Source organism: Bos indicus x Bos taurus, chromosome 12 (assembly GCF_003369695.1).
Source record: "Bos indicus x Bos taurus breed Angus x Brahman F1 hybrid chromosome 12, Bos_hybrid_MaternalHap_v2.0, whole genome shotgun sequence".
In the NCBI taxonomy this organism is placed as follows: domain Eukaryota; kingdom Metazoa; phylum Chordata; class Mammalia; order Artiodactyla; family Bovidae; genus Bos; species Bos indicus x Bos taurus.
This window is the reverse complement of record NC_040087.1, coordinates 75,106,215-75,125,259: the sequence shown is the minus strand read 5'-3', so window position 1 is coordinate 75,125,259 and position 19,045 is coordinate 75,106,215. Positions and strand designations below refer to the sequence as shown.

Below are 19,045 nucleotides of genomic sequence, written 5' to 3'. Positions count from 1 at the left end.
TTGGCTTTGAGGGGAGGGGTGCTTTTTCGGTTTATTAACTTTGCGTTGGCCTTACGTGTATGTATACATAATCCTGTTTGTATTTTATGAGAGGGCAGCTTGAGTTTCAGGTGGGCGAGGTGTGGGAAAGACGCTGGTGTAGAGTGAGCTTTGAGCTTATTAGGAGGGAGACCCTGTTATGGGTCAATAGGCCTGATGAGACAAACGGCTCAAGTGTACTTTGAGTCTGGAAAGCCTCCTAAAATGTAGTGGTTAGATTAAACTGATGAGGCAAGTTTTCATTTGTTCTAATTAGCTTTAAAAATATTTATGGGAAGAATAATTTGTGTTTTTTTAAAAAGTAGGAATATGAAGTTAAGCCATACTTTAAGACCATAACTTTTCATCTCATCGGGGCCATGTGTTGTGCATGATTTGTTTTCTGTGTTTGGGCCGGTGTTTTCAGTTCAGTCACTAACTCGTGTCCGACTCTTTGCAACCCCATGGACTGCAGCACGCCAGGCCTCCCTGTCCATCACCAACCGGAGCTTGCTCAAATTCATGTCCATGAGTCGGTGATTCCGTCCAGTGTTTGCCAGGCCAGTGTTTTATAGTGATTTCTAAAATGTCTCCAAAGCTGAGTGCTGGTTTAAAACCGACCTCACTCGCCTTAGCTGTGCTTGCTGAGAGCCAGCGTCTGCCCTGCAAGGTAACAGCCGTCACCTGTGCTCTGCAAAAGGGTTTGCGGTGGGCCTCACTTTCCCTTCTGCACTTGGGTGGATTTGATCCTCTGCCTGCACCTGTGAGGTCAGTAAACACTCAGGCATTGTTTTTCCCATTTTATCCAGAAGTTAAGACCTTGCTCAAGGTTGCGCAGCAGTGTGTTACTGCAGGAGGGAAACCCAGGTCTTTTGAGTCTTAATTTTGTGCTCTTTCTGTTGCAATCTGCTGCCAGAGCTTGGAAGGCAGTTATCAGCGTGCTCGCCCTTTGGAGTCAGATGGCCCCAAGTTCCATTTCCGGGTCTATCACAGGTCCTGTGTCCTGGGGCAGATCCGGTAGCCACCATAAGGCAGAGATAACCTCTCCTTCCGGGGGCACATTTGGAAATGGGGGGGCGTGCAGAAATGGCAGCCATCTTTCTCAGGGTTCGTTCCACCCAGGCCAGGTCTGAGACTGAAGAGTTTCACGGCCTCTGACTGCACCTGCTTTGTGATCTGGGGAGCCAGGATTCCAGCTCGGTTATGACTGTCAGCATGTAGCGGCCTTATGCATTCAAACCTTCTGCAGATTGTTTTGCAAGATTTCTTAGATTCAAGTTTCTGCTCAGAAACAATTAACAGGATTCCTGTTACACAGACCAAAAGTATGTGTTTGTGTCCTCTTGACTAGCTGGTGGGGTGTCTGTGTGTCCCAAGGCCTCTGCCTTTTGCCTTCTTTCTACGTGAACTTGGGCCTGCATTCCTTTTGCCACTTAAAATCCCTTCTGCTCATCTTGAGCCCCTTCTCCTGAGGCTGCTGATGCAGAGCGGACCCTTTTCTTTTCGAATTTATTTTTGGTTGTGCTGGTCTTCATTGCTGTCTGAGGGCTTTCTCTAGTTGCAGCGAGCAGGGGCTCCTCTCTAGATGTGGTGCACCGGCTTCTCATCGCAGTACCTTATCGGCTCTTGGACTCTGTAGTTGTGGCACAAGGGCTTTAGTAGCCTCTCGGCATGTGGATTCTTCCTGGGTGCAGGGATCGAGCCTGTGTCCCAGCACTGGCAGGTGGATTCCTATCCACTGTATCACCAGGGAAGTCCTTTTCTCTATTTTAAGGGATCTAGTGGTCACCATTATTGGCAAGTTTAAAAGGGAGGTTTATGAAGGCTTGGAAGGTTCTCATAGGCACCATCTTTTGCTTATTTATAGCGCCCAGGAGAAGGAAATGGCAACCCACTCCAGTTTTCTTGCCTGGAGAATCCTGTGGATGGAGGAGCCTGGTGGGTTGTTGTCCATAGGGTCCCACAGAGTTGGACATGACTGAAGCAACTTAGCATGCATGCATGCATTGGACAAGGAAATGGCAACCCACTCTAGTATTCTTGCCTGGAGAATCCCAGGGACAGAGTGATGGGCTGCTGTCTGTGGGGTTGCACAGAGTCGGACACGACTGAAGCAACTTAGCAGAAGCATCCTTTCTTAGCCCTGAGAGCCTCATACTGGGGGTGGGGAGGTGTCATTGCCCGGGTGGCTCAGCGCCCTCCCTGGACCCTCGTGTTAGAACACCGCCCGGGCCACAGGGCCCTCTGGCCTCGCTGGCTAGTGCACCCCAGGGTGGCCTCTGTACTTGGGAGTTTCACAGCTGCTTCCTTCTCTCTTTCTGAGGATGTTCACTCAGGCCTCCTAGCATTCTCCTTGTCCCCTTCCTGAGGGAGGAAGGGGGATTTTAGCTGATTTTAGGATTGTGCCATGGAGGGCGTGCCGGTTTGTGAGTCTCGTGATCTGGGTTTTAATTCTGGTTCTGGTTCAAATAAGAGACTTCTAAGAAGCTGCTCAATCTTGACCAAGTGTTGTCAGAAAGAATAGCTCGGTGTTAAGTACACACAACAGCAACCGTAACAGCCAAAGTGGTTTCTGTTTACTAAGGACTGTTCAAGCAGATACCATTCAAGGAGCTTTCGTTAGGTTCTGATTTTATCCTCTCAGCATCCTAGGCAGTAAGGAGTGTTACCGTTGTACGTATGTGGAAGCAGGCGGGGTGTTTCCATGACTTGCTGGTGGTATGGTAGAGCTGAGACCTGAACTCGGGTTGCTTAGAATGCAGGTACCTGTGGCCACCTGGAAGCCTGGATTTCTGGCAGATGGTTTAAGCACTCAGAAGGACCACATTGAATCTCTGTGTTTGGTAGCTTCTCTGGGGCGGGGGCGGGGGTGTATCTAGTGTCTTTTCTCCGCAGGTCTTGTCCAGCTGCTGCCCCAAAGGATGCTTTGCAGAATCAGAGCCGAGCATCTGTTTAGTGTGCCCAGGACTTTGTAATGTTTTAGGCCATAGCTGCATGGTTTTCCTTGTCTCCTCCTCATTATGAGCTGAACTTTGGCTGGGTTTTTTTTGTTTGTTTTTTAAATTTTTATTGTGATGTGTTGTTTTTTTTTTTTTAGATTGACTCATTTATTTTTTGCCTGTGGGGGTCTTCGTTGCTGCTCACGGGGTTTTTCCTCCTTGCGGCACGCGGGAGCTCCTCGACTTTTCCTCGTTGCGGCACGCGGGAGCGCCTCTGTTGCAGTTCGGAGGCTTCTCATTACACGACTTCTCTTACTGCCCAGCACGGGCTCTAGGCCTGAGGGCTTCAGCAGTTGCCGTGTGCGGGCTCAGTTGCTCCAAGGCATGTAGGATCATCCTGGACCAACCAGGACCAACCTCCCCTGCATTGCAAGGTGGATTCTTAACCACTGGACCACCAGGAAAGCCCTTGATTTTTTTTTTTTTTTTTTAACGGGGCTTAGGTGTCACCTGCAGGTTCCCGTGCTGCTCACCTCTTTGATGGGTTAGGTTGGCAGGATTGCAAGATTACGTTCTTAAGTGGCAATTGTAGTCTCGAGGGGAAAAATACTCTAAAATGTCATGAATACCAGTGTCATGAAGCACGTGCCCTGGCCAAAAGGAGCCCTGGAGCCAGGCTCCAGGTTCGCATCAGCAGACAGGAACTTTTCAGCTGTAACAGTGGAGTCATAGCAGCCTCTTTGGGGGCACAAGGAACCAGGTGTAGAAAGGACCAAGAATTCTAGTAGAATCACCCACTCGGGATGAGGAAGCCCCAGTGTTACCCCTCAGTCATTCTGCCCCTGGAGAATTCTCTATCCACAGAGTCATGACTACATCCTGTAACCCTGGGTGGCTCCTAGACAGTGTTGAGAAGTTGGGTGGTCGGAGGGTAAGTTAGGGGATCAGCAGGAAGTGGGAGTGGGAAGGGGCTGTGGGCTTCAGCTTCATGGTGAGTGCGTGACTTCAGCTTTGAGGTGGTGTGCTGTCCCCTCTGCTTGAAGCAGTGAAGGAAAAACCATGAGCTGCGAGGGAGGAAGCCGAGCTCTGCCAGCAGGGTGTGCAGGAGGGTCTGGGGAGTGTAGCCGCTGTGGGTGAGCCTGGTGTGGTCGGGGGACCGCATGCAGAGACAGTTTTGGTCGGTGAGCGTAAGACAGGAATTGCGGTGCAGGGGTTTCCAGCTTTGTGAATAACAGATGGTAACATTGCTAATAAGGGGACCCATGGGGAAACCGACGTGGGAAGATGAGGTCATGGGAAACGGCCGGCCTGTAGCGCCCGCCTGGGTGCTGTGGGGAGGTGGGGAGAGCGGGGTTCTGAGGCCAAGTTGGGCTCCAGGAGGAGAGTTCTGTCCTTCACTCTGGATGCTTACCAAGTTCAGAAGAAGGAAGGGGTCCGCCTAGTCCAGACGCGGCCGAACCCCGCTGCCCTCTCGTCTGTTGCTTTGGGGCTGGTGATGTGATAAGGTGCAGGTATTAGAGCACAGCAAACCTGTTCCTTTTTCTTTTCCTGGATTTTGGCTTCAGCCCAGAGTGGTGCCGTGTGCACAATTGTACAAGTAGTACGTCTGAAGCTGAGGGCCTTTGAAGGTTGATTAGTGATGCCAGATGCAGTTTTTCATTGCCAGAAGTGATCAAAAGAACACAGTAATAGCTGTTCAGGTTTAAAAATATAAAATACTTAAGTCATCGCGGAAGTATTTTAATGAGTTCTCTCGATGGATCATGAAATGGGCTGAATGACCATAGAGGCCAGAGTTCCAGCTGGGTGCTCCAGTGGGGGGTGGGGAGCAGGCATTGCACCCCGGGGTTTCTTTTCTCAGGGGGATCAGAATCCTTCCTCACGGTTCAGGGACCGGACCCCTCCCTGTGCCGCCTGCGCTCATTCCTGTTGACGTCCAGCTTCCGGGAGATCCCAGGCTTTGGGGTAGCCGGTAGCCTGGCACTTTCGTGTCATAGTTACTGAGAAACATCTGCTGAACTGGTGATCCCAGATCGCCTGGGCACGTTCCCTTGGTTTTGGCTCTTCCATGATCTTGAGCCAGGCTTTCCTGAGCTCAATGGGGAAGGGACGTTGGGAGCCTTTGCAGAGCCCAGACTTGTGCCTGGACCCCCTACCCCGGGGGAGCTGCAGCGTCTCCATATTTTGGTCGGTTTCAAGGATCCTGACCTTAGGGCATGTAATGAATGCCCTGATTTTTTCTAAATTTTGAAGTTAAGACAAAGTGTGAGTGGGTAGAAAGGCTTAGAATTTCACTGACCAAAGTTTGCAGAGACAGATGGCTTGGAGTTGCTGTGGTGAGGAGGGTGATGGAAAAGACTGAAGCCATAAGATTTAGGATAAGCTAGTGTCATCTCTTGAAAGTTTTCACTTAACCTCCAGGCTCCCCCAGATAGGATCTTGGGCTGTTTCCTGACCCAGGTGGGGAAGGTTTTGAGGGATGTGGAGAGGTGCGAGCAGAGGAGACATCAGTAAGGGAGTGCCGTCTCTTAGACACATCTCTTGGTTGGTGGGTACCAGATCCCCACTCTTAGGTGCGTGTAATCTGGAGAGGTGCTCCTTTTTCTGTTATTTTTCTCTCCAGTCCTTCCCTCAGAGGGGAAACACAAACCCAGGGGCCAGTTAGTTCGGTGGGATCACATAGGTTCAGTTCAGTTCAGTTCAGTCGCGTCTGACTCTTCACGACCCCATGAATCGCAGCACACCAGGCCTCCCTGTCCATCACCAACTCCCGGAGTTCACTAAGACTCACGTTCATTGAGTCAGTGATGCCATCCAGCCATCTCATCCTCTGTCGTCCCCTTCTCCTCCTGCCCCCAATCCCTCCCAGCATCATAGTCTTTTCCAGTGAGTCAACTCTTCGCATGAGGTGGCCAAAGTACTGGAGTTTCAGCTTCAGCATCATTCTTTCCAAAGAAATCCCAGGGCTGATCACCTTCAGAATAGACTGGTTGGATCTCCTTGCAGTCCAAGGGACTCTCAAGAGTCTTCTCCAACACCATACTTCAAAAGCATCAATTCTTCGGCGCTCAGCTTTCTTCATAGTCCAACTCTCACATCCATACATGACCACAGGAAAAACCATAGCCTTGACTAGACAGACCTTAGTGAGCGAATTTGTGAGACTCACACCCCCTCGGCCATGGAGTAATGATCTCCTGGCTCAGCTGCAGGACTGGGAAAGTTCCACTGGGCATCGAAGTGATGTTCTTGAGTGACTGGTCTGGAATCTGGAATCTGTGCAGGCAACACCCACCCCCCACCCCCCACCCCGCCCCCGGTCTCTGCCCAAGTTCCCCAGCTCATTGCCCTAGGAGAGGGGAAGGATGGGGAAGGGTCCTGGCTTTCCCTGCTCAGAGAAGACCAAGCCTTTGTGTGTCCTGACTCCTGCTCAGGAGCTGGTTGCCTTTCAGGCACATGGGGGACGGCTGGGGTGAAGGGCAGGCCTTTCAAACCTCGGATGATGACCAGTGCTTGGTTCAGCTTAGACCTCTCTGAAAAGAGAATTATCGAGATGGTCGGCAGGATGATACCCCTCCTTCCCAGGAGATCTTCTGTCTTCGGAGAGTGGATTCTGGCCGCAGAATCTTGACGTTCCTTTGTGCACTAGGTCATCTCTGGCTTTGATTTCCTGACCGCACTGCACGGGCTGCAGCGCTTGGTGACGGTCTTGTGCAAGAACTGCCGAAGGGCGGGGACCCTTGTTTGTTCAGGGCTCTGCCGTCATCATCTTGACAGATGGCTCCCTTCTTTTTAAAAATATATTTATTTTTTGGTTGCACTGGGTCTTTGTTGCTTCACTCAGGCTTTCTCTAGTTGTGGCAAGAGGCAGGGGCTGCTCTTTCTTTGCCGTGCACCGGCTTCTCGGTTGCAGCGGCTTCTCTCGTTGCAAAGCACAGGCTCCAAGCTCGCGGGCTTCAGTGGTTGTGGTGTGGTGGCTCCAGGGGTATCAAGCTCAGGCTCAGTAGTTGTGGCCCACAGGCTTAGTTGCTCTGGGGCAGGTGGGAGCCTTCCAGGCCAGAGATGGAGCCCGTGTCCCCTGGATTAGCAGGTGGGTTCCCACCTACTGCACCACCAGGGGAGTCTGTGGCTCCCTTCTTGCCAGGGGTGGATTTTAGTTCGGTTTACAGCTGGTGGCCCAATGGCAGAGGGTGGAATGCTGCACCATACTTGAGCAGGAGCGAGGCAGAAGACCTCCATTGACTTCATGGGTGCAGATGCTTGGGAAAGGGCCTCAGGGAGGAGGGTCAAGGGAGTAGTGAAAACTTCTGTTTTTTCCTAAGTGGTTTTAAACCCAGCATAATGGAAAGGGGCAGTTTATTGAAATGACACACTCCTCGCCCGAGTACAGAAAGTCTGTCTGTCTGGACCCTGTCCTCAGGAATGGACACTTTTGTCTGGCAGTGGTCAGTGATCTCTGTTGATTTCTGTTATCAATAGGGTGACATATCACCCCAGAACTTTGTGCCTGAAACAGATAGTGATTTAGTGTTTCTCCCGATTCCTCAGGTTGACCTGGGGCTTTTCCTCAGGGCTCGCTCACTGCCTGTGGTCGGCGGGAGAGCTGCTGGCCTGGCCCGGATGGGGCAGCGAGGACACTGGGCGTCCTTTCCTGGGATCCGGTTAAATATTTAGGCCAAGGCAGCAGCAGTTAAGTGCAGATGCATGGCACTGTGTTTGTTGGACATGGCCTTCTCAGAAACAAGCTAGGGTGTATGTCTTTTTCTCTGTTAGATGATGTTGCTGGTTAACCTATGTTTCACTATATACCTACCTAAGAAAGTTGGGGGCGGGGCGTGTAGGGAGAAAAGTAGAATTTTTGCTTAGACATGAGTGATTTATCAATAAATCCATATATCATGTTCAGATAAGTGGTTTGATACTTGTTTATACAAAAGCTGGAGCCTTCCTCACTTTCTGTAATAGAGCTGGGTCACTGTTCCTGTTTGCACATTTGCTGTGTTTGATAGTGTAACTTGCACACGCAGGTGAGATTGAGAAATGTTTGTGTCCTGAGTGTGAAGACCCATGATTACCACCAGCCTGATCCTTAAGTGAGGAAAACGAATCTGACCTTGAAAGACCGTGGTCTAGCGGTTGTCAGTACCCCTGTGAGTTACTGAAGTTTCCTTTTTCCTTCTCTCCTGCAGAACCTAAAAGCAGATCCAGAAGAGCTTTTTACCAAACTGGAGAAAATCGGGAAGGGCTCCTTCGGCGAGGTGTTCAAAGGCATTGACAATCGGACTCAGAAAGTAGTCGCCATAAAAATCATTGACCTGGAGGAGGCAGAAGATGAGATCGAGGACATTCAGCAGGAAATCACAGTGCTGAGTCAGTGCGACAGTCCCTACGTAACCAAATATTACGGATCCTACCTGAAGGTAAGGCTCAAAAGAGGCGAACACGCGTTTCCATTGGGCCGAGCCTGACTGAGATGTGAGCTGTGGTTGGGAAGGACTTCAGTAAAGAGCACAGCAGCCTCTCAGGAAGAAGTGTCCCGACCTTTGCAGTTGAAAGGACCTGGCTCCGATGGTGCTCTCATCTTAAATGTCACTGACGGAAATGTATTTTCAGTAGAAAGTGTTTGATGTTGAAATTCTCTTTCAAACAAGCGTAAACTCTGAGTAAGACCTTGTCATCAAAAGTGCATTCTTTTTAAAGCTGTTACAATGACAGCCACTCATCAATTAATTTTAGCATGGTTTGTGATGAAGACTCAGGCCAACCTAAGAATATAAGTCTTTTGATATTTTCATATCAAATGTGTTTTAATTTAGTGTCTTTTTTTTTAACTGCTGAGAACTGAGAATGTTGATTAGTGAGCTATTTTATCTCCGTTTGACTTCGAAGAATTCTCAGTTAGTAAATAATTACTTAAAGTGGTGGTTACAGTATAATACTACAAATAGTCCTCAACCTTCACGCAGTTCTTCAGGTGGGGAAGAATTCTGTTAAAGATGGTTTCCCAGTCCTGTGTGAAAAGTTTGAGATTGTTCCTCATGTTTCAGGTTCCTTGACATATATCTGTTTTACTGGTTTCAAAAATCTTAAAAAAGAGTTGGTGAAAAGCTTTCTGAAATAATTCTTGTGGAAACTAGAACTTGGCAGATAGAAAGAACTTCCTGAGGGGTGGGCAGCAGTGCGCCCGGGTAATGCAAGGCCAGGCCTTGTCCTGCCCCGGGTCTGTCCTCTCGGGTTGCCGTGTTGTAGCCGTCAGCCTGCTCTGACCTCAGAGGCCTGGTGCAGGCTTCGATTTTGTGGAAATGCGGTAATAAGGTATAAGTGGGAGGATGGGACATCGGTGAGCTGTTGATTCACTGAAATGCATATTTAAAGGAAATAAATATTGGATGGTAATGCTATCTTTTTTTCATTGCCTAAAGAGTGGCAGTATGTCATAGGTCAAGTGCAGCAGTTTGAAATGGGAAGAATAAGTTTCGGAGTCAGTTGTCCTGGACTTTGTGTTTAAATTTCCCCGCTTCCTCATTTGTAAAATGGAAAATCATGGTATACACCTCATTGTGGCAAAGAGTAAATAGAATTGAGTATATGAAAGTACTGGCGTGTCGTGGGTACTTATTGAGTGTTAATTTCCTTTCTTAATTGGCTGGGTTTATTTCCATTTATCTCAAATTACCTCTCAGTGGAGGATGTATCCACTGAGGTTGGAAGTAAGAAGGAGGGGGGTGGCAATGACAGTTGCCGTGGGGGAGCATCCAGCTTGGGTCTCGATGGGGCAAAGGGGAAGCGCTGTAAAGAAGCTCCATCATTTTCATGGTACGAGAGATGGGCACACGTGACTTCCACACGGGAAGGCAAAGGTCGTCTTGATGTTACATTTCTGTTGAGAGGAAAAAACTTAACGGCTAAAGAGACTCATCTTGAGCTCTGTCTGCTGATTATCACTTATCCTTTGAGAAATGACTTCAACATAGTTTCGTAGTAAATCCAGAGTTGGGTTTCACGTGGTATGCAGGCATTGTAATTTTAACATGAATTATGGTCGCTTTGGCAAAGGAAGTATGGAAGAACCTCACGAATTTTTGCTGATGAATATACCAGCTAATATCTCACTATGGAAGTGCAGGAGCAGTGGTTCAGAGGTGTCCTCTTCAGCCTCGGCTCCTCAGCAGAATTTTTACCGCGTACCGAGTAGATTGCTTTATTGTGGCCAAACGTGGCATCGTCTTGACCGTCCGTGTCTACAGAGAGAGTCCATCTGCATGTCTTGTCTCGCCTGAGCCGCTAATCCCAAGTCAGTCTAACCTCATTCCAGAGTCGGCCAGTGAGTGAGTTAACCTCATGTCAGCTGCTCCTGGAATGAACTTAGGTTTTTAATGGCTCAATATGATAGAAGTTTATTTCTTGCTCACGCATAGCCTGACCCATGGCTGGTTTTCCTCCAGTTACTAGGAACCCGGGTTCCTGCTCTCATGTCGCTTCTCTCATGTTCCTCCCTAAGTCAGCTCGGGGGTGAAAATGGAGGCTCCTGTGGGGAGTTCTCATGCACCCAGGCCGGGACCCAGGGCACCTTGTTTCTGCCCACACGCCCTGGCCAGTCTCCTGACCCGGGAGAGCCTGGAAAGGGCCATCTAGTCGAGGGCTGCAGAGCAGACCGGCTTAGTGCTGAGCCAGGCAGTCCTTTCCAAGGCCATCTGCTCTCAGAGGGAAGCGGAAAAACCCCAGGGGTGACTTTCTCCACTGGCTCTGCTCAGGCAGGATGAAGAGCGGTAATAATTCTGTCTGTGGTGCTTCATGTATTTCACCAGGCAGATTGTCCTGCAGAGAATGTAACTGCCTCAAAAATGCCAGGAATAATATCACTGTTGTGAAAAGTCACCCTTCATTTCTTAAACCTTTCTGTCACATTTGATGAAAACCTATGAACTGCTCTTGTTAAAACAGTGTTAACTACTGTAACTTGAGCAGGACGAGAATCCAGACCCCTTGTTCGGCCCACTCTTTTGTGAGAGAGTCACACAAAATTCCTTGGCCCAGAGGAAGACCCTCAGTCATGAGCCAGAGGCTGTTTTCTTACCATCTACGCTCTGTAGGATTGGGTAGTTTGACTAGTATGGTCCATACTGCCAGGGGCTTCCCTGGTGGCTCAGATGGTAAAGCGTCTGCATGCAATGCAGGAGACCCAGGTTCAATCCCTGGGTTGGGAAGATCCCTGGAGAAAGAAATGGCAACCCACTCCAAGACTCTTGGCTGGAAAATCCCATGGGTGGAGGAGCCTGGCAGGCTACAGTCCATGGGGTCACAGAGTCGGACACAACTGAGTGACTTCACTTTTACTTCCCGTACTGTCAAGTAGCTTCCCCCGTGGCTCAAGACAGTAAAGAAATGCCTGCAATTCAGGAGACCCTGGTTCCATTCCTGGGTGGGGAAGATCCCCTGGAGGAGGAAATAGCAGTCCACTCCAGTATTCTTGCCTGGGGAATCCCATGGACAGAGAGCTTGGTGGGCTACAGTCCATGGGGTTGCAAGAGTTGGACACGACTTAGCAACTAAACCACAACCACCATACTGTCTAGTAAGATACACTTTAAATTGACATGTAAGAGGAATGAATCTTTGACACAAAGTTGAAAATTACTGTGCTTCATGTGGCTGTTCCTGCCTTGTTAAACTCCCCATAGCTTTCAGAGATAGTGTTTTTAGTCCTTTAAGTGGTGACGGGGAGAGGACCTCAGGGTTTCACCTTGTGTTAAGGGACTCTGACTCACTGGAAAAGACCCTGATGCTGGGAAATATGGAAGGCAGGTTGGATGGCATCGCCGACTCAATGGACATGAGTTTGGGCAAGGTCTGGGAGTTGGTGATGGACAGGGAAGCCTGGAGTGCTGCAGTCCATGGGGTTGCAAAGAGTCAGACATGACTGAGCCACCGAACTGAAAAGGGACTTTCACACAGCGAGACTGAGTAAAGAGGAAGAGAGTTGAGACTGGTTTCTCTCGCTGGATTTGCATTAGAAGGTCTCATAATTATGCTTTTGTTTCAGTGCTGTACTTAAGGAGAAATTAAAAAACAATAGGTGAGTGAGCTAAATATACTGAAAGTTGCTGAAGGTCAGCAGAGTGGAGCGAATTTTGACTGGGTAGCTAAAATCAAATTACAGAGTTGCTAGTAGCCTGTCTCCCCTCCCCCACTCACCGCCTCCCCACCTCCAGAGTAAAAACAAAAACACCACCACCAATTTAGGGAGGAGGGCGAATAATGCAACAGTGAAAACTTGCATTGATGAATCTGAGGCCTGAAAAGGTCTTGAAGATGATCACATGCCATAGAAGTTTCATTCACTGTAGTTTGTTTAATTTGGGGAAAGTTAAAACCAGCAGGAATATTAACCAAACGCTTTCGTATCCCAACCATTATGTAATACCACTGGAACTTTCTGCCACGAAAATACAAGGTCATAATGAAACCGTGTGTGGGGGGAGTGAGGAGTGGTTTGGGTGTGGTGTGCAGGAGAGAGAGACTTCTTTGGCTCTAAGTTACTCTGTGAAGACATAAGACTGTACCAGTGGAGAGTGCGGTGCTATAGTTCAATCTAAGCCTGATTTCTTTTTAAGCAGCATTCATTAGAGTCACTCATTCTGTTCAGCATCTCAGCTCTGTAGGTCTTTTGGTCTTGGGAAGATTGCCAGCGTTTTAGAATCTCTACTTTGAGATTCTTGCTTAAGAGTTTATAAGCCAGGATTTTAGTCTTGAATCCTAAATCATGATTACCTAACTGTCTCGTATCTTGTGGGATTACTGTAAAGATTGAAATCAGATAGGTAAACTGTCCAGCATGTTAGATTTTTAGTTAAATACTAATTTAAGATTTTTTTTTTTTAATTAAGGGAAAAGCTATCTTGGCAAGTTTTAAGTCTTAACATTTAGCATATTAAAATTAGGGTTATCACTTTCTTTTATAGTACATTCTGTAATATTCTTAAATATCAGGCCAGTTTAACCAATGCAAATCAGGCTCAAGGCAAAATAAAGCTGTGTTGTCAAACCTTTACTTTTCCCAGTCATTTCTGTTGTATTATCGATATGAAGGAAGCATGTGGATTGCTTCTGGTGCTGCTGCTAAGTTGCTTCAGTCGTGTCCGACTTTGTGTGACCCCATAGATGGCAGCCCACCAGGGGCCCCGTCCCTGGGATTCTCCAGGCAAGAACACTGGAGTGGGTTGCCATTTCCTTCTCCAATGCATGGAAGTGAAAAGTGAAAGTGAAGTCGCTCAGTCATGTCCAACCCTCAGCGACCCCATGGACTGCAGCCCACCAGGCTCCTCCGTCCATGGGATTTTCCAGGCAAGAATACTGGAGTGGGGTGCCATTGCCTTCTCCAAAGCATGTCTGTTAGTCCTTGTCTAATAGTGCATTCAGATCTTTTACTTAGAGTAAGTTTTTCTTCAGTTCCTAGAACTTTTAGGATAATTTTACCAGTTGTATTTGTCAGCAGAGTAATACAGGAAAGTCCCTTCACATGTTTTAGTGTTGTATGCGAGTATAGACGATCCTGCTACGGGGTTGATTGTACGTTAGCATGATGGTTTCAGAAAGCTCATCCATTTTGTTGCGCGTGTCTATTCTTTATTTCCTTCTGTTGCTAGATAATATTCCATTCTACAAACGCAGTACATTTTATTTACCCATTTGGCAGGTGATGAACATTTGGGGCTGTTTCCACTTCTGAGCTGTTATGGACAACGTTGCCGTGAACATTATTTTCTGGTTTTTGTGTGGACATGGTTGCGTTTCTCTTGGGTATGTGCTCAGGAGTGCAGTTGTTGGGTCATATGGTAACTCTTGTGTTTAACACTTTGAGGAACTGCCAGGCTGTTTTCTTTTCCAAAGAACCTGCACCACGGGGGTTCTAATTTCTCTACATCCTCTTTGCATTCCTGGTGATGCCACCCTCAGGGACGTGAATAAGTATCTCTTTGTGGTTTTAGTTTGCATTCCCCTCATGGTTAATGATGTCGGGCCTTATTTTTCTGCTTCCTTGCTAGCCTTGATATACAACTTAAAATTTTTTTCCAGTTCCTTAAGTGCAATAGAGCATTTTATTATGCTTGTTTGCATTTCTGTCAGTAGTGGGTTTGAGTATCTTCACAAATCTTTAGCCCTTGGGACTTCTTACTCTGTGGAGTTTTGTTCATATCTTTTTAAGCTTTCAGTTGGCTTTCCTGTGTTTTAACACTTGATGTATATATTGAAATTGTTCTCAGTTTTAGATACCACGAGTATTTTCGCTGACTCTGTTACAGTTCTTTTAACTTCAGGGTGTCCTTTGTTGAAAAAAATCCTTAATGTAGTTATCAATTTTTACCTTCAGATTTCTGCTTTTGGGATCCTGTTTAAGGAAACTTCCAGTTACCTAAGGTTAAGAATTATATGAAAATTTCCATCTTTTATCAGCCTTATAATTTTGCCTTTTGCATTTAGCTCTTTTATCTGTCTGGCATACAGTTTGAAGTGAGGATTTTATTTTTCTCCATGTAGAAATAAGTTTTATAATAATACTATTGTATAAAATTAGTGTTTTCCCCACTTACATGTGATGTTATATACCAAAGTCCTCTTGTATGTCTAGGCCTGTTTCTGGATTTTCTGTTTTATTCCTGGGCCAGTATCATTCATGGTCTGTGTGTGTGAGTGAGAGAATTATTGTTACTTTGGCCTTGTTTTGAGTTGTAATATCTGGAATGATAATGATCTCCACCTCTGCCCACATACATCCAAAAACTTTTGCTGTTTTTAACAAGTAAGTGAGGTCTCTGAAGACCTTTTTTCTTCCACGTCTTAGAATGAGTTTGTACATTTTCAGTTTAAAATCTTACTGAAGTTTCAGAATTGATTTTTGAGAATTGACATCTTATGTCATCCCATCCTTGGCTATGAATGTCCATTTTTTAATTAGGTTTTCATATTTGAGCTTTAATGCAGTGTAAAAGTTTTCCTTCAGTCCCAGACACGTTTTTATTGCTGTTTTGAGTGACACATTTTCAGGTTGGTTATCACCTATTTAAGGGCACGAGTTTTTTTTTTTCCCCACATAGTTTCTGGCAGTCTTGCTGAGCTCATACTGGTTTTCTATGCATACGCTCATGTCTGTAAATAATGGTGGTTTTCTGTGCCCCTGTCCATTCACATCACCATCCTACAGCCTATGTTTTGATGACCATGACCTCTAGAACTGTGTGGGCTGGCAGCGATTGGAGGGATACACTGGTCTTGATCTTAAAAAAAATGCACGTTAAATTTTTCTTTAGGATATTTGCTATAGAATTTTGATGTGTGGCCTCTTTTTTTTTAATTAAGAAAGTCTGCTTCTCTTCCTTGTTAGACTGTTTTGGTCTTCGTTTTAAACAAACCATAGCATGGACTTTTCTCCCCCCTGTTGTTGTAAAGACAGGTATGTGGTTTTTCTCTTTCCATCTCACTGTAAGTAGATGGCAAATAGCCAGATCTCCAGCGTGCCCTTTCTGATTTCTAAGAAAGTAAATTGGTTTCATAGAGCAGGGAAAGTCTTCTATAGTTGGCCGTTGCCGAGAGGCTCAGAGAGTTCCTTTATTAGCTGAGAACTGTCCGAGCCCCTTCTGTTACATGTCAGTTCTCTTCTGTTGAATTCTGCAGGGTGCTCACAGACAGAACAGGAAAATAGAACCTGACCTTGTCTCGGACAGCGTTCCCATCGCCGACTCCCTCCCCGGGTGCTTCCTTCCTGCTCGTGTGTCAGGAAGGATGCTGATGCAGCATTTTTGCCATTTGTTCAGTTGATCATCGATTTTTTTTTGTTTTGAATCATCGAATATTGACTCCGTTTTGGGCTGGCTGTTCTGCATCTCGACTCCTAAACTGTCTCTGGGTTCTGGGGTGGGAGACTAACTTGGCTCAGAGTGACAGAACTGAGAACGCTGAACTGGCCGATGTGTTACATTGAGATGTCTGCAGTTTATGGACTGTTTGTGTCTTGGAACCAGCAAGAAGGGCAGTGATGTGTCAGGGTCACTCAGATGACAGCGGGCAGAGGCCCTGGGTGGTCCTCATTGCTGTGTGTGGCTTGAAACTGTTTCTGCCCTTGCCGGGATTGGTACGAGACACACAGGAGCAAAGCGCTTCAAGTGACAGGCGGCTTGGGAGGAAGTGGGGCTCTGCGGGGCTTGGACAGCCTTGGTGAGCCTCACGTGTTCTGAATTTACTGTAATGTTAAGTCTTCTTCCTCCATTGCTTTCAAGTTCCACTTCAGTACTTTCCCTCCATGTTTCAGGCCAGGCAGCTTGGTGGGATGACGTGGCCCCAGCCTGACTGGGAGAGAGCAGTTTGGAGGTGGTGGGGGGGAAAGGCCTGCAGATTTGGTTTCAAGAAAAATCATAAGCGAGCTGGAGATGATGGAAAAGGGAGTGATGGTTTGCCTTGTGTCCCCACTTCTCTGTGCTTTTCTAGCCATTCTGACCCCCAGGCTCGAGCTCTGGAGATAGTCCACCTGCTTCTGAAGATGGGGGTCCCAGCTCCGAGTTAAACCAGCCCTGTACTTGGTTACCTGGTGTCAGACGTGTGTCCTTCCCTGCAAAGTAACAGTATGGACACGTTGATCTTTCAAGTTTTTTTCTGTGCGATTCAGCATGGCTTGCTGTTTAATTAGGCTTCCCTGGTAGCTCAGTGGTAAAGAATCGGCCTGCCAGTGCAGGAGACATGGGTTCAATTCACGGAGCAGCTAAGCCTCTGCACCACAGCTCTTGAACCTGTGCTTTAGAGCCTGCAAGCCGCAACGACTGAGCCCACGTGCCCTGGAGCCCGTCTTCCAACAAGAAGAGAAGCTACAGCAATGAGAAGCCTTCACATCGCAGCCAGAGAGTAGCCCCTGCTGTCTGCAACTAGAGAAGCCCATGCAGCAATGAAGACCCAACACAGCCAAAAATTAGATGAATAAGTAAAATTATTTAAAAAACAAACATGTCTCGTGAGAGAAATTGCTAGAATCGTAGGTTTTAGAGCAGAAAGGGACCTGGGAGGCTCCCAGCCTCACCCTTTGTTCTCTCGAGCAGAAAACTGCGACCTGAGAAGCCACCTCAGCGGCTCCCGCCAAACAGGGTTTTTCCTGGAAGGAGCTGGAAGGAGCACGGGCTTCCCAGAGTCCCAGGGCCGGGGCAGGAGGTGGAGAGCCAGCCGTACGACTGGGCGGCTGCTGTGGGGGCCTGCCCTGATGGCTGCCGTGCCCGTGTTTGCAGTGCCCGCTGCCAGCATCCCGTGAAACCCGGCGTCTGCTCGCAGGTCAGCCTTTCTGTGGAGACCCCATGGGAAGCTTGAGCAGGTGGCCAGACGGCAGTCCTGCAGGCCCCGGGTCACCCTGTCACTCCTGTCCTGGTTCTCAGACTGGACAATGTCGTCTCCACGGGGCCTTATTGTCCCCATGTTGAATTTTTATTTACTGCCCCCTCATTTCCTGGGTAGTCCCTACAGGAGAATTCTTGCCTGGCACGGGGAAATGGTTTTGGTTTTCTTCGCTCTCCGAGGCAGAGCTGATGGTCCCCTCTGTGGCGCATGTGTGAGGACCACATGGGCTCGGATTTGATTCAGGAGCCGGGGCCCACGTCGACCTAGACCCAGAGGCCTCGCCCATGCTGCCAAGACCCCCGTGGGGCTGGGCAGCTGGTCCCGGCCGCCCCGCCCCTCCCACTGCTTTGCCCGCACCCAGCCTCGTCTCTGCCAGGACTCGCCTGGTGGCGTTGTGGTCCCGGCGGCACCGCTGGCCTGCTGCTTCGGCCGAGGGTGGAACACCAGGCTGCCCTCGCCTGCCCACTGCCCGAGCCCGTCCCCTTCCTCCTCAGCTCAGCCCTTCCTGACAGCTGGTGTCTGATGCTCTGTGCTCTCGCATCCTGGGGTTGGGGTCTTTGTGATGGTGTTGCCTTTTGGTTTGACAGTTGAGACCCCTTGGGGTCTGGAGGACTGACTGCTGGAGAGTTAGCTAGCTTTTGGTCCTTTCAGGAGGGTTGAAGTGGTTGCAATGTTTTTGAAAAACCTACATATGAAATTGAAAGGTTTTACTGGTACATTTGAGAGTCCTTTTGTCCCGGTCGTGACAATTCATCTTTTTAAAGAGCTTCCCTGGTGGCTCAGAGGGTAAAGCGTCTGCCTACAATGTGGGAGACCTGGGTTCGATCCCTTGGTTGGGAAGATCCCCTGGAGAAGGAAATGGCAACCCACTCCGGTACTCTTGCCTGGAAAATCCTGTGGACGGAGAAGCCTGCTAGGCTACAGTCCAGTGGGTCGCAGAGAGTCAGATACAACTGAGCAACTTCACATTCTTTTTCTTCTTTTAAAATATGGTGTTGGTTTCTGCCATACATCAACATGGATCAGCCTATAGGTATCCATTTGTCCCCTCCTGTGATGACTCATCTTTAAAGAAGTAAACTGATCTGTAGGTGACTTTCTTCTTCCTCTTTGGATGTCTGAAACATAGATTTTTTTAAACTCCTCATGAGTAGGTTTCCCTGCTCTTGTCTCCATATGCTTGATGCACAGATGACCAGACAGAGTGTTCTGATGTCTGTTAGTCGCGTTACTGTGGTGGCAGGTAGCAAATATCCTCAGGCATTTCTTTGAAGGAAAGAGGAATTCTTTTTGAAGAAAAGGAGCTTGGGATGCGACATTCTGCAGACAGCTTTGCTAGCAGTGCGTTTGCGTGCGTGTGTGCTAAATCGCTTCAGTCGTGTCCGACTCTTTGCAACCCTGTGGGCTGTAGCCCACCAGGCTCCTCTGCCCATGGGATTCTCCAGGCAAGAATGAATACTGGAGTGCATTGCCATACCCTCCTCCAGATCTTCCCGGCCCAGGGATCGAACCTGCATCTCTTACATCTCCTGCACTGGCAGGCAGGCTCTTGACCACCCGTGCCACCTGGGAAGCCTGGGAATTACTGATGTCTTGGCATGGGGTGGCTGTTGGCCTGCTGCAGGTTGAGTTGCTAAAAGCAGTTTCTATAACTGTTAAGCAGACCAAGCATCATTACACTGGTTTAGGTCTTTAACTTAGTTGCCTGGATTTTG

The 19,045-nt window shown here is 48.1% G+C and overlaps 1 protein-coding gene across 1 annotated transcript in view; it reads left to right on the top strand.

Annotated features, from left to right (window-relative positions):
- STK24 (serine/threonine kinase 24) overlaps nucleotides 1-19,045 on the top strand; it is a 95,082-nt gene that overhangs the window by 33,630 nt on the left and 42,407 nt on the right. Inside the window, exon 2 of the mRNA XM_027557858.1 lies at nucleotides 8,147-8,377. Coding sequence (XP_027413659.1) covers nucleotides 8,147-8,377 — 231 coding nt within the window. The remainder of the gene's footprint in view (nucleotides 1-8,146; nucleotides 8,378-19,045) is intronic.